Source organism: Hesperophylax consimilis, chromosome 14, assembly GCF_061612785.1.
Source record: "Hesperophylax consimilis isolate HC1 chromosome 14, BYU_Hcon_1.0, whole genome shotgun sequence".
Lineage (NCBI taxonomy): Eukaryota > Metazoa > Arthropoda > Insecta > Trichoptera > Limnephilidae > Hesperophylax > Hesperophylax consimilis.
The window spans coordinates 1,067,575-1,080,877 of record NC_142849.1 but is presented as its reverse complement, the minus strand read 5'-3'; the positions used below and the strand labels follow the sequence as shown (position 1 = coordinate 1,080,877).

Below are 13,303 nucleotides of genomic sequence, written 5' to 3'. Positions count from 1 at the left end.
TTGGATTTTGTTCTGTCAGTGGAATTTCATAAAATTACCGTTTCCGCTTTACAAATATACATCTGAAATAATCTTGGCCATTTGACGACAAAGTCGCTTTTGAATTTTCGCGAAACGACTGGGCCTAAATGTTTCTTAACATCTCTATCCACCTTCGATTTTTACCCATCTTGATATTTGATATAATATGATATTTCAAAGCGATTTAATCAAAGGCAAAAAAGAAAAACATTTCCATAACCTGTTTAGACTATATAGTAAAAAAAAACATGATAAAATCGTTGAAATTGGATAGCATTTTTTTTGTTTGCACCCTTAAAGTATATTTTTTACTTATTGCACTCAAAGCAATCGTATTAATCAGAATGCAAAACTAATAGGATCCTAATGGGTGAGTTTTAATATTCTCCTGACGAAGAAAGGGTGCTTCCGAAACTGGTAGAGTGTAATTAAAATTAAAGTTGTCTAAAACAAATTTATATATTTTATTGCTAATAGGATTCTTTTTTTAACTTTTTTAGGGTTTGGAATTTCAATGATGAAGCCGGCTTCTCTCAAGTGGTTCAACTGTCCCTCCCTCGCTGGGCCGTCCCGGGTTCAGCTTCCGGAGAGCTCCTTGTGGCGGGCGGACTGGCCTTGCCCTCCGCCTCGAGGGCTGGACTGAGAGCCGGGGTGGTCACGGAGCCCGGACTCACCGTGGCCGTGGATCCGCCCACCAGCCTGGCTGCCGCTGCCGCAGCTCTAGCACCTCTGTTGACCCTGGAACAAGCCAATCTGACGGAACATGAAGAGATGATGAATCAACTCCCTGGATTGGTAAGATCAAATCATTATTTGAAACCAGCTTACAAAATTATATTTCTGTGGTCATGTGTTTAGCTGAGATATTTATTATAGCTTTTAAATGAAGTCGGTGGTTTGGATAGCATATTCTATCCTGTTTGATCAAATTTTATCTCCCGGCTTTGCTTTTAAATATATAACCTCATAAACTCTGTAAAGTTGATTAATATAAAGTTACAATGGTTCTATAATGGATATAAAAAAGCAACTATAACACAAGAAACAACAAATCCAGAATACCCGTCTGATAATTTCTAGCTAGAGAAAGAAGAAAAAGAATACGTCGCACGCCATGGCTTCGAACTTGCACGACTAGTAATTATTAGTGTAATTTCATTGAATTGTAGTGTTAGTTTACAGGATGATTTTTGCGCTTGAGATGAATAAAATGGAGACAAAGAATGTCATGCATTATACATAAACCCTCATGCTCATTAATTGTTGAAGCAATTATTTCCTTATCTGAACTTTAACGTTTGTTTTACATTCTTGGTTTTCAGATTCAAACCTTACTCTCGTTCCGAAGAAATGATAACTCTTTCAGTGACCACCCCAGCATGGGAAGCCATCTCTCGTCAGTTCACATTTTAGAAGTTTTGTCTAAAGCCCAATCATTCTTCGGAGTTGACCCGGAACTCTTGGAATCTATCAAACGGTGGGTCCAGTTGAGGCAAGAGGAAGATGGAAGCTTCACGCCTCTCGCTGCTGACATCAAAATATCACTTCTGACTATCGAGAACGAAGTTGACTCTACTATAAATAAGAAAAATACAGCCAGTGCATATGAAGAGTTGGATTATGGGATCGTTGAAAAGTGGAAAAATCTTTCCAAAGAAGTTCTGAACCTGGAAAGAAATGTGGAAGTTACTGCGGATACTTTGGCTACTCTATTAGAAGTTGGGGTTGAAAATGAGGTTTGTGTCACTAAGTTGTTTTGTTATGCCTGTACTTATCAAGATTTATAGTAATAAAACGTTTATTTCCATTTATTTTTCAGCTTGACGCAGACACAGTTTTGAAAGCTAAACTTTACCTGGAGAAGAATTTGAACAATGTATCTTCTTCGTATCCCCTGGCTGCTATGGTTTATGCCTTGGTTTTATCTCAGTAAGTCGATATATAATTAGATTATATCGTAAATTTTTTACATGGGAAAAGAATAAAAAAATTAAATATAAGAAGAATTTTAAAAAAATTGACTGTAAAGTATACTGACAGTATTTCTTAGTTTTACTGGCAGTCGGAGTATTAGAAGGTATTTAAATGTTGTGTGACACTTCTGGGCTGTTGTGAAAACATTTGTGTTTATCGTAATTAAAAAATATACTCCGTATAGGAGGCCCTAAACGTAATAATTTCCATCATGGCATATATTTTCTTTGGGAATGATGTGGTTACAATTATTCTTAATATTTTCAGGAGCTCTATGATTCCTGAAGCCCTTGAACGCCTGCGCAATGCGTCCACCACAGAAGAGGGAGACTTCGGTTGGCCACACCCACTGCCACGGAGAGAAGTTGACTGGCTTTATGAAGAAGACTCCACAAGACGAGTGAATCCACCACTTCTAAGTGAGTTTCCTTGCAATTTCAGCAAAAATCACATCGTTAGCGTTGTTCCAAAGCTGTTGTATTAAAAAATCATGAATCCATAAAAATAATCTCGGGGCGTTTATTTTATGACAATTCCAGCAAGCCTAGAGGACTTCAAGGCCTCCCTCAGCACGCTGATGATCCATACTTCCCTGGGTGACCTGCGCAGTGCAGAGCCCGTGGCCCGCTATCTGTTCTACCGATCTCATCTGCTGGACACGCATACCGAGCTGCTGTACCATGCGGTCAAGGCCTTCGCTGCGTTCTCCTCACTGGCTTACGATCGGTCAGTACATCGTACTCTTCAAGAATTAACATACTGAATTTTGTATTCCATTGAAATTATTATACTTCTGTATTTCATAAACATTGTCACGAAGAACTGTCTTCAAAAATGAACATTGTCCTTTCTTCCTTGCAGCCATCGCTCCCTTACAGTGTCGCTGGCCACCGCCGGCATGGAGCTAACGGACACTGTGGAGCTAAAGGCGCACCATCCACCCAGACACCTGCATCTTCCCTCGCTCCCCACAAAGGTCTTCGTGTATGCCACCGGGGCTGGGTGCGCCACTGTGCAGGTTAATCCCTAGAATATTAAATCTGTGCTTAACTAAAGAAAGGAGTCCTTTTTATTCGTCATTTTATAACGACATCTCTAATCAGAAAACGATTTCAAGGGAATATTCACTCTGCGGACTGCAGCCCCGAGCTGCACTCGTGATTAGTCACGACTGTTTCGGAGCTATGATGTTTGGTGGTGTTCTCTATTACATCTTCCATTTATCTTCCTCTGATATCAGTTGCTTATTCTTGAAGTTTATTTATTTATTTCTTTACTCCTACATACAGTTTACAGATATTTACAGCTTGTACAAATGATAAGTATCATTGATACAAAAAATGTCCCCAATATAAAACATGGTAGTAGGGTGTAAAATAATCAGTAACTGTATGTTAACGGTTAAGTAGTAAAGTTTTGTGAACACCTCACTAGGAGAACCTATGCTGAGATGTTTGCATGTTTTAGATAAAGTTGTATTCTGCCATCATAAATAAAAACACAGCATCGTCCTTGAGCCTAGTATTATATTATGTTTATTATGTTAGTAACAATAAAATTTCATCATAATATCATATATACATAGTGAAAATTAAAAGTAACAATGCAGTGAAAAAAAAGTATACTACATTAAATGAACTTTAATAAAACAGTTATGACGGAAAGAGTATAAAACAATAACAATAAAGAAGTAGTTGTCGTTTCTTCTCATTGTGTAACCAAAACAATGAAGGTTTTTTTTGTACACGCAAACGAATTTAATTTTTAATGAAGTCCATCTACAGACAACGGTCAACCGATGTGTCTGGGTTAGTTTTATTAAAATTAATAATTATTTTCTTATCTCTAACAGGGTCGCATTACATACTCCACCTACACCCCGGCATCAGACAATGCTCTCCTCACTCTGTGGTCAGCCGTCATTGAAGAAATCAGGCCTGAACGAAGCTCTTTAGAGGAACTTCAAGGAAAACTACCGACGCTGAACATCAAGACTTGCTTCAAGTAACTATATGTATTTATGTTTAACCATTCAGGCCCCTGCTCTATTAACCATTATTTTTCTTAAAGATTCTGTCAGGAAACCGGAGATTTTGTGTGTTTTTCCACTTATCAATAAAATACAAATAAATCGAATATTTCTGAACGTATCTGAAAACTAAAATCTGTTTTTGAAAGGTGATAAAATACGCTTTCAAATTTTGATATTAGAAATAAAAATTTCATTTATGCAGCATTCAAATCTTAAAATGAAATATAAAAAAGTATTGATAATGGCTCAAATGGTTTTTTTTGTCTAAAAACTGAACATCAATTATTGATACCGAAAAAAGAAATTATATTTTACTAGAGAGTTCAAATGTAAATAAACATTATGGCCAACTTACTTTTTTGTTGTTTCACTTAAAAATAATTAATTTTTTTTTTTTTCAAATTGCGGATTTATTTATTTTATTCTTGGCTTATTATTTATAAAGCGTTGCTTTTATGAGACATTACCTCAGAATAGAACCTTTGATTTTATAGAGGTGTACATTTTAATTATCTTCTGCATTTGAATATTAGACTGTTTTTTCGTTCTAACACTGTTTTTTTTTATATTTCTAACTATTATTGTAGGAAGATACAACCATTTCTATGAGACCGTACTAGCTGTTCCGAAAAGCGAACACATTAACTCTACGTTTTGTAGCTGTGTGTTCCCAAAACCGAACAAATTAGCCTGAGGAGTTAAAAATGAGCAACCCCAGATATATTAAAAATATATAAATTTTTAAAACATCTGTAGAAGAATTCAACGGGTCTTTCTCTTTAATCTTAGGTTCAATTCCCGTTACTTGCATTGATGCCCGTTTTATTTTTACATTTCAGGTGGAAGAGTAGGGAACTTTCGGGAGTGCTGCGACTAGAAATATCGCTCTTCTCGGGATATGAACTCGTCTCTGTCAACCCAGTAGTTGTTGATGATGGCAACTTCGCTGATCTTCAGCATGGCTCAAAGAACAACTTCATTTGGTTCGCTTTTGCAAATGTTAGTTTTTTTCTTTACATGCGCTTTATAATAAAATTGTAGTATACCAATCTTTAGCTACGTCATTAATGGTTTTATTACAATTGTTTACAGATAAGCTCGGCCTGCCCTGTCTGTATCAACTACCAAGTTAGATCCATGTTTGTGCTCAGCTCCTTGCGGCCTGCTTTCGCTTCAATATACCCTGCGACCAGACCTGATCTAGCTGCTGAGATTTTCTTCCATACCAAACCTGGTAGTCCTCTTTTGAAAGGGATTTCAGAGGATGACCTCATCACTTGGTTTGGCAAAACAGACGCTGGTGTTCCTAAAGTAGGCCAAGATATTCCGAAGATCTGCGAGTGTGGAAAAATATGTAAGGAGACAATTCATCAACTCACAACAGATACTCCAACTACCACTTTCCAGACAGAAATACCCCAACGAGGAGATCAAAAAAGCCTTAGCGATCCTAAGCCGCTTAAAGTATTTGATAGTTTTGAACAATCCCGAAACAATCTGACCAGCTTTGATGTAATAAGAGTTGCGGAAATTGACGTGAACCTTGTTGCTGTGGGTAATATGTCGAAGGATTCACCGATCATTGTTCCTTCCATCGAAGCTACTAAAGACAATGATATAGTACCAACAATGATTAACACCACCATGCATAAACCAGCAGGAGATGAAATCGTAGTTCAACAAGAGCAAGTTCCTGTAAGGAAATCCAACCCGGCAAAGATGCTTTTCGATGTAGCTAAGAAGCAGCCATATCAAAAGAAACAGCCAATGCTGAGAAAGAAAGGAACGCTCAAGCACACGTACGGAGAAAATCATGAAATGTTGAAGAAAAGTATAAAAGCTGTACACAATCCGGATGAATCAGTTTCGATATTACCATTCGATATTAATACCGCAGTCGAACAAGCAACAACTGAAATGATGAAAACCGAATCTTCTACAATTGTGGCAGTAACATCGGGTAAAGCCTATTCCAATTTGTCGATTTCAGTAGATGAATTTATTTCTACTGCCGACGCTCCAACAACAACGGCGATATCAGAATTGAAATTAACGACAGTGGGATTAAATAATACGTCTAATTTTGATACCGTTGCTCCTCAAACACATGTGTCAAACGTTGTTTCTGTTTTCAAGAACACCTATTTGAAAAAGAAAGATTTGCTACAGAAGAAAACACCCGACGAAAATGAACATTTGTCCAACTCTGTGAGTGAAATCGATCAAAGTTTGCCAGTTCCTACAAAACTTTCGACGCTTCAAATTCCCAAGTCTATAAACCGCGAAAAGCAGCATCTTCCTTTGATCCCCATTTCGGAGACGACCCTTGGGCTTGTTTCCGAGATGCCACCGGCAAATTTCCTGCCCAGCAAGAATGATCAATTGTTCGTTATAGACAAGAACGCCCTATGGGGACTTTTAAAGGAAGTCGTGAGGATAGAAATGGACAAAAACCAAGAGAAAATAGAAGCAGAATCTAGTGCTGCAGCTAACAGAGAAACAGAATCAAAACTGGGTTAAGACCTAATCTGGAAACTTTATGAACTTGTGAGTGATGTTATTGTAAATATTATAAATGAGTTTTAATATTTCAATTTCCCCAAAATGACATCATTCAAACATTCGTTTAAAATCGAGAATAATAATTAGTGATACGAATAAAATATAAAATATAAGTGAAAATGAAAATATAAATCTTATATTGGTAAGTACATGACTAACGCATAAAACGAGTATTAAAAAATATATATTTAACTACATGCGCGTAAGCGATATTTTGTCGATGTTAAAAAATATTTTCGATGGCGTAGGTAAACATATATTTTTGCACACACAAGCTTATTTAAGTTATCATTACACTCACTGTTGATGAAAAATTCAGTTAAACTCCACACAAAATGTGTAACAGTTTTTGAAAAATTGAGTGTTTGGTAATTAGTCTCAATTGACACGTAAAAACATGAATATATATCCCAAATTTACCCTCACGTTTTTTCGACAGTTGGTTTGTTCAAACTTGAAGCAAAGCTCAATTAGTTTTAACTTACCGTAAGTTGTATAAAAAGCAAGACTAAATTTTGATTAAGATGTAAATATATTTAAAAAAAACATAGAATATGTGTTTTAAGGCTTCTTGTAAAGTTGTAAAGAAAAACTCATTAAATAATAATTATTTAATTCAGTAGATATATTTGATCATAATTTATTATTAAAAGACCCCCTGAAAAATCACAAGGTGTCTGAATTCTTGACACATCAAATTCAATTTTGAAAAATACAATTAAAATAATTTTCTGTTCAAATATTGTTGGTTCTTTATAGGTTATCTGAATTCTTCACACAATCAGTTCCAATTTTTAAAATGACACTAAAACTCAAAATATATCCGATTTTATTGAACAAAAGTTACAAAAAGAACAATCACTAGTAACAGACCCACACACGAAGTTAGTATCATGTTCGATGATGTTCATCGGAACTTTCAGTCAGAAATGACCATAGATAATATTGTAATGACTACCAGAGTCAAAAATGTATTTTTACCAATTTAGAATTATTTTTGTCAGCTTACTTCTATATATTTCTTATGAAGTCACCTCAGTGGTCGGCGTTCACATATTTCTATAAGATTAATTGAAGACGATCTTTTTTCTCGTGATCTTCAGTTTGTAGCTTACTTCTATATTAATATGTATGTAGTATTATGTATATTCTCTAAGGCTGTAGTATCTATTAGAAGACTTACCTTGTAGTTGGTTGGATTGTAGAACGATGAATGTCTTGAAAGATTTGTTAAAGCTAATGCCCCAGAACTTCCATCCGATTTTTTAAAATTATATCTTAATGTATACTTCCTCTCTATACTTATTCTAGTAGTTGTCACTAGCTTATTGTTTTGGCTGTAGGATTTATAGACTCGCTATCAAAGTTATTTCTCAACGCGACTTTGGATTATATAAAACTCTGTTTAGTGAAGGATATATTGTAATATGTACTTCTGTAGGTATTTTTAAAATAATGCGTTATTTTACTTATATGTTCCTTTAACTCTTTTTCTTATTTATATCATATTCGGTAATAGAATTCATATTAGATATTTCATTATTCAAATAGAATTCATACTAGATATTGCATTATTCAAATAGAATTCATATTATATATTCCTTTATTATTAGATATTCCATTATTCAAATAGAATTCATATTAGATATTTTTCTTTATTCAAATAGAATTCATATTGGATATTACATTATTCAAATAATTAAGAATTATGTAATTATTTGGATTTTTTAATTCATAATTTAAATTGAAATAAAAATTTATTTTAGATAGGCAAAGTTTTCTTTCATAAAAATAATCTATTTCATAAAATTTAAAGATGAAGATAAGTAAAATAACTAAAATTTTCAGAGATATAAATTGGTTGAAATAAATAAAATTATTATGCAATTAAAGTAAATACATAATTTGAATGTATTTTACACATTCATTTTATAGTCTTAGTGAAAATGTGAATAGACTTAAAATTATCTTAGAATTTTATTTATGCCTAGATTTTTTTCAATTTTCTGAAATATTAATATTTAGTCGTATAACCTGAATTGATAAATAATTTCTATTTTTTTATTGTGATGGCTATTTATGAGAAGGAAAAGTTTTCTTCTCGGTTGTGAAAAATTCACCTGTGTTTGAAATCTTATTTTACGTGATCGAGCTGAGAGAAAGTAAGCGATTTTTTTATGAGTAGCGTTACACTTTTGTACCTTTTTCTTGTTTATTATTAAAGATTCTTAAATTTGATTGTTAAAAATGATTTTTTGAAAAGATTTATTGTAATGAACTGTGACTATTATGGGTGGAAAACTTTCTAGAATGTGCCACAGGTTGTATGCGTCGAATCCAAATGTAAAGTGCCAAATTTAATAAATGTTTAATGAGACTATTATTTTTATGGTCATCCGGTTTTTTAATCCATTTTCACGTCCTCACTTCGTTAATAATCATCATTTAAAAAATCTTTTTTTTACAGAATATTTTAGACTATCAGGAAAAAGTTTTTTCTTCTTTTCCTTATAGAAATTCACTTTTTAATAATGTTGTAAATTTGATATGTACCTACCTACCTACCTATGTATGTTTAGACTAATAATCGCTATTGCTTAATTAAATATAAATGTGTATTAAATAAATGTGTCAATTGTTCAGAGAAGCGGTCGGCAATTCGACTGTTATATTTTGAGCACCAAGTAAATATTTTAATTGTGAATCTATTGTTAATATAGACATATTAATATAAACGCTATGCATGTTCTACCGAAACTTACATGTTTAAAGCACACTCCATTCCAAAATAACACAATTTAAAAACATTACAACAGACTTTTATTTATGCCCTTCAACAAACAAAAAAAAAATCATTAGGTAGGAGTAAAATAAACAATATTTTGTTACATGGTATTTAATTAATTGCCTGTAAAATCCTTCCATTGATTATTTTAAATCACAACTAAATGACGATTTCTTTAAATAAACCAAAAAAATGGAATGTACAGTTTATTGTCCACTTGTTCATAATGATTCCCACATTAATGATAATGATTGCCCTCTTTAGTTATTCGATAAAAATCGTTAATAAAACCTAAAAAGGTAAATAGGTGTTTCTTTTTTGTTATATCAATAATAACAGGTAAAACATGAAGATACTATTAGAAATACCTACAAAATTTAAAAAAAACAACTTCGACTTACTTCGAAAAATCTGATTACACAACCGCGCGGCCGTTTCTACTAACATGGCAGTTTGGCAATTTAAATTGAACTAATATAGACATCTGTTAAGATTTCGATGAAATATTTATCTATGTTAGTGAGAAAAGGAAAATCAAAGTGAGGGTGGGCAATCATTAGTTGCGGGCAAACTTGTCTTGTTTATAAAGTTGGATTTCATATCATTTGCGATACCGTCAGGTAAATGAAAAACTTTCGCAAAAATCCAATAGATGACAGTAAATAAGATAAATTATTTTCATTGAAATGAATTTTCTTAAAGATCGCTTTCACATTCTGACAAAAGATGTCAGTGTTGGTCTAAATTTGATACATAAGGTTGTGAACTCAGAACCTTTATTACATTTTTTCTTCTACCTATCTAGTTTATTCGTTTGATTCTGTTGAATTAAGGAAACGCAAAAGCTAAACCCTAAAAGCAGATCGTTAGTAGTTGACCGGTTGTTGGTCAAGTAGTCAAAAGCGTCTGGTTCCCTCAAGTGTGGTGAGTTCATTTCCCTGCTAGCTAATAAGTCCTATATCAATTATTTCACAAACAACATTTTAAACTTCTTTCAATTATCATGAAAGCAGGAAGAATTAAAATATTACTAGTTTATCTTAACCCCGTCCCCGAAATATTCACCAATCTTTTTAAAAATTAAGAAAAAGAAAGTTCATTTCTAAATAAAACCATGTTTATTGCTTCTTGAAGGCAGTTTTTCTGAAAAGGCCAAATGCTAACTGAAGCCATTAAAATTATCACATTACGTATTTATTGTTAATAATTCATTTTCCTCTGTATATTCAAAGAATAATACCGATTTATTTTTAAAGAATGCTTTACAGGGAGGAAAATATCGCTTCTTACGTATTTCTTGTTAAATTATTGTTTCTTAGTAGCTAGGACGTTATTTTTTTTATCTTTCTTACATGTTGGTTTAAACGAACAATGAAATCAATAATGTCTCGTCGACATCAGAAACATGCTATTAAATGATAACTCTTCCCAATTCTTTCCCATTCGCACTCCCTTCGGCCTCACAATCAACTTCAAATTGAAGATGCAGTTAGAAATTTTGTATCGTATTCACAAAAAATAGAATTTTAGTCTCAAAATAGTATTGACGCAACTATATGCATCTCCTTTTTACACATGTTCCTGCAATCCTCCATACAATTACCTGTCCCTGTCCGACAGTGTAGAGTACATCAGTGATATTCGAAACATATTTTTATAGATGACCAATCTGTTAAGAAAATCGTGGAAGTGAACATTGAACATGTCCCTTCAGTGCGTATAATTCTAGTCTGTTACGGAAGCTTGTGCAGTAATAACCAGCACTATCCCCGAAGCCCATAATATTTATCTAAAAGACCTAAAAGAAGGTAGGTCCGAATCCTTTCCCAAAGCTAACTTAACTACAGCTTCCCCAATAGTTATGTCAGATATTGATCACAGTCCACAATTAAACCACAAACTGATTTGCGGCTCCAAGGAGATTTTTCTTTTCGCTGGCATAACCAGAATAGGAGCGCAGCTCGACTGTGCATATAAGTTTGTCCCTGGTATACCGAGACAAATACATTATGATTGTTCTCCTTGTAAATAAGTACATTTTTTTATTGCGATAACTTTACCTTTTAAGCTCTCGTGCTTATGGTAGATTTATTTTAAAACTAGAGAGAAAATAAATTAACAGAGACCCAGAAATATTATTAGAAAATCTTTTGGTTATATTTGTTTTGTTTTATTAAATATTATAGGTAGGTATATAAGTATAATAGAATATATGTACGTACAATAATACCTGACTACTATTATAATTTGGGTAACCGGACAACTCAACGCTGTGACAATTCAAGACAATTTTTAAGATATAAAGTCATGAAAAGTGATGAAACAAAAAGTAAGTAAAATAGGTTACGTAGTTTAGTTTCATTGGTTAGTTTTTTCATTGCTTTTAACTCCTAGGCGCCCGAGCATAAGCTTCTTTAACACTACAAATGCAATACAATAGGGAATTCTGGTGCATTTTGTAAATAATTTATTTCAATAAAGATAATTATTTTATTATGTGTCTCTTTTTTTTCTTTTTTTTTAAATACATTTTCAATTTTTGTAGTTGTTTTAAAAATTGCGTGCTATTTCGGCTCTGAAAACGGTCATGCGCCATTTTGACCGCTACGTCACAAGTGGTACGTAAGTAGTAGTACGTCACACCTTTGCCGCCGCCGCCGCCATCGGTTTGCAGGATCTACTCAGGCCGGTCAACAGTGACGTCATCGTTCGCCCTTGAACGCTTGATCAATCACCGGGCGTTTTTAGCTGCATTGAAATATTTCGTTCCTGCCTGTTTTTAAAGTCATTATAACTTTAATAAATGATTTTTGAAAATTATAAAAAATATGTATTCTTGTGTCTGAAGTGTTTCTACATGTGAATAATTAATAATAAGTGATTTTTTGGTGTGAAGAGAATTCCCTATTCTGCGTTTGCAGTGTTGAAGAATTGTATCCACGCAGGTCAAAAAGCACTGTAATTGCAGTGCGAAATACTACTGGTTTCGTTAAACACAAACATCAAAATATCACTTTATCAAGTATGTCCACGTGTTGGCCTTAACAAAATCGTCATTGTGTTGAGTTATCGTTGAACCAATAATTTATGATCAGATTCAGAATTACCATTACCTTCTCTTGCGTGGATGAAAAAAAAATATTCAGGAGAACAAGTTAGTGTACCGCAGTAAGTTTTCTTACATAAGATTTTTAACAGTTTTTTAGTTTTATTCAGTTTTATTAGCATTGACGCACACTGTAGAAAAATACTAGCGCCTAATATAATCACGGCTCCCTAAAGGCTTCAACTTTCTACTATTCTATTAATTTTATCATTTTATTCTATTTTATTTTCAATTTATTCTGTTTCTTTTGTTTCTCCTTTGTTTTCTGTTTTATTTTTTTTTGTTTTTGATCATATATTTTTTTGTATTGTAGGACTGCACTAACCTCCCCACATACCGGAATAAATACTTTTTTTTTTATTATTTAAAACTTTCTAAAACTGTCTCCGCCCTCTATCTAGTTGTTTTTTATGTAAAATTTAAATTAGAAGTTTTTAGCCTTTTTTCAATACCCAGGATTCTTGAAGAAAAACAAATTGTTGCTAGACCCTTAAGTTTAGTTCGGTAACCATAAAACTTTCGAGCTAAACTTGAAAACGAGGAACATTCTTGAATTTGTTTAAGTAAAAGGTAAAATAGAAAATAAACATAATGTATTTGCAGTAATTAGTACGTGGATATAATTGATATACTTTATTTAAACGATACTATTTTATAATAACCTTTAGATACATCGATAAATCTTCATATCAATAAACTCTCAATGTTTAAACATATTTAAAATAATATTTTGAAAATTTTTTTTTTGGTTTTTTTTATATAAGGTAACATTTTATTTAATACTATCTATCCAATTTCTACTACCTAAAAAATTAAAGAATTC

The 13,303-nt window shown here is 33.0% G+C and overlaps 1 protein-coding gene across 1 annotated transcript in view; it reads left to right on the top strand.

Moving 5' to 3' along the window:
- LOC149417748 (C3 and PZP-like alpha-2-macroglobulin domain-containing protein 8) overlaps positions 1–8,204 on the top strand; it is a 445,592-nt gene extending 437,388 nt beyond the window's left edge. Inside the window, exons 18-26 of the mRNA XM_089639401.1 lie at positions 522–816; positions 1,344–1,757; positions 1,841–1,950; positions 2,263–2,414; positions 2,535–2,721; positions 2,857–3,013; positions 3,848–3,999; positions 4,867–5,026; positions 5,120–8,204. Coding sequence (XP_089495527.1) covers positions 522–816; positions 1,344–1,757; positions 1,841–1,950; positions 2,263–2,414; positions 2,535–2,721; positions 2,857–3,013; positions 3,848–3,999; positions 4,867–5,026; positions 5,120–6,547 — 3,055 coding nt within the window. The 3' untranslated portion in view covers positions 6,548–8,204. The remainder of the gene's footprint in view (positions 1–521; positions 817–1,343; positions 1,758–1,840; positions 1,951–2,262; positions 2,415–2,534; positions 2,722–2,856; positions 3,014–3,847; positions 4,000–4,866; positions 5,027–5,119) is intronic.
- The last annotated feature ends 5,099 nt before the right edge of the window (positions 8,205–13,303 follow it).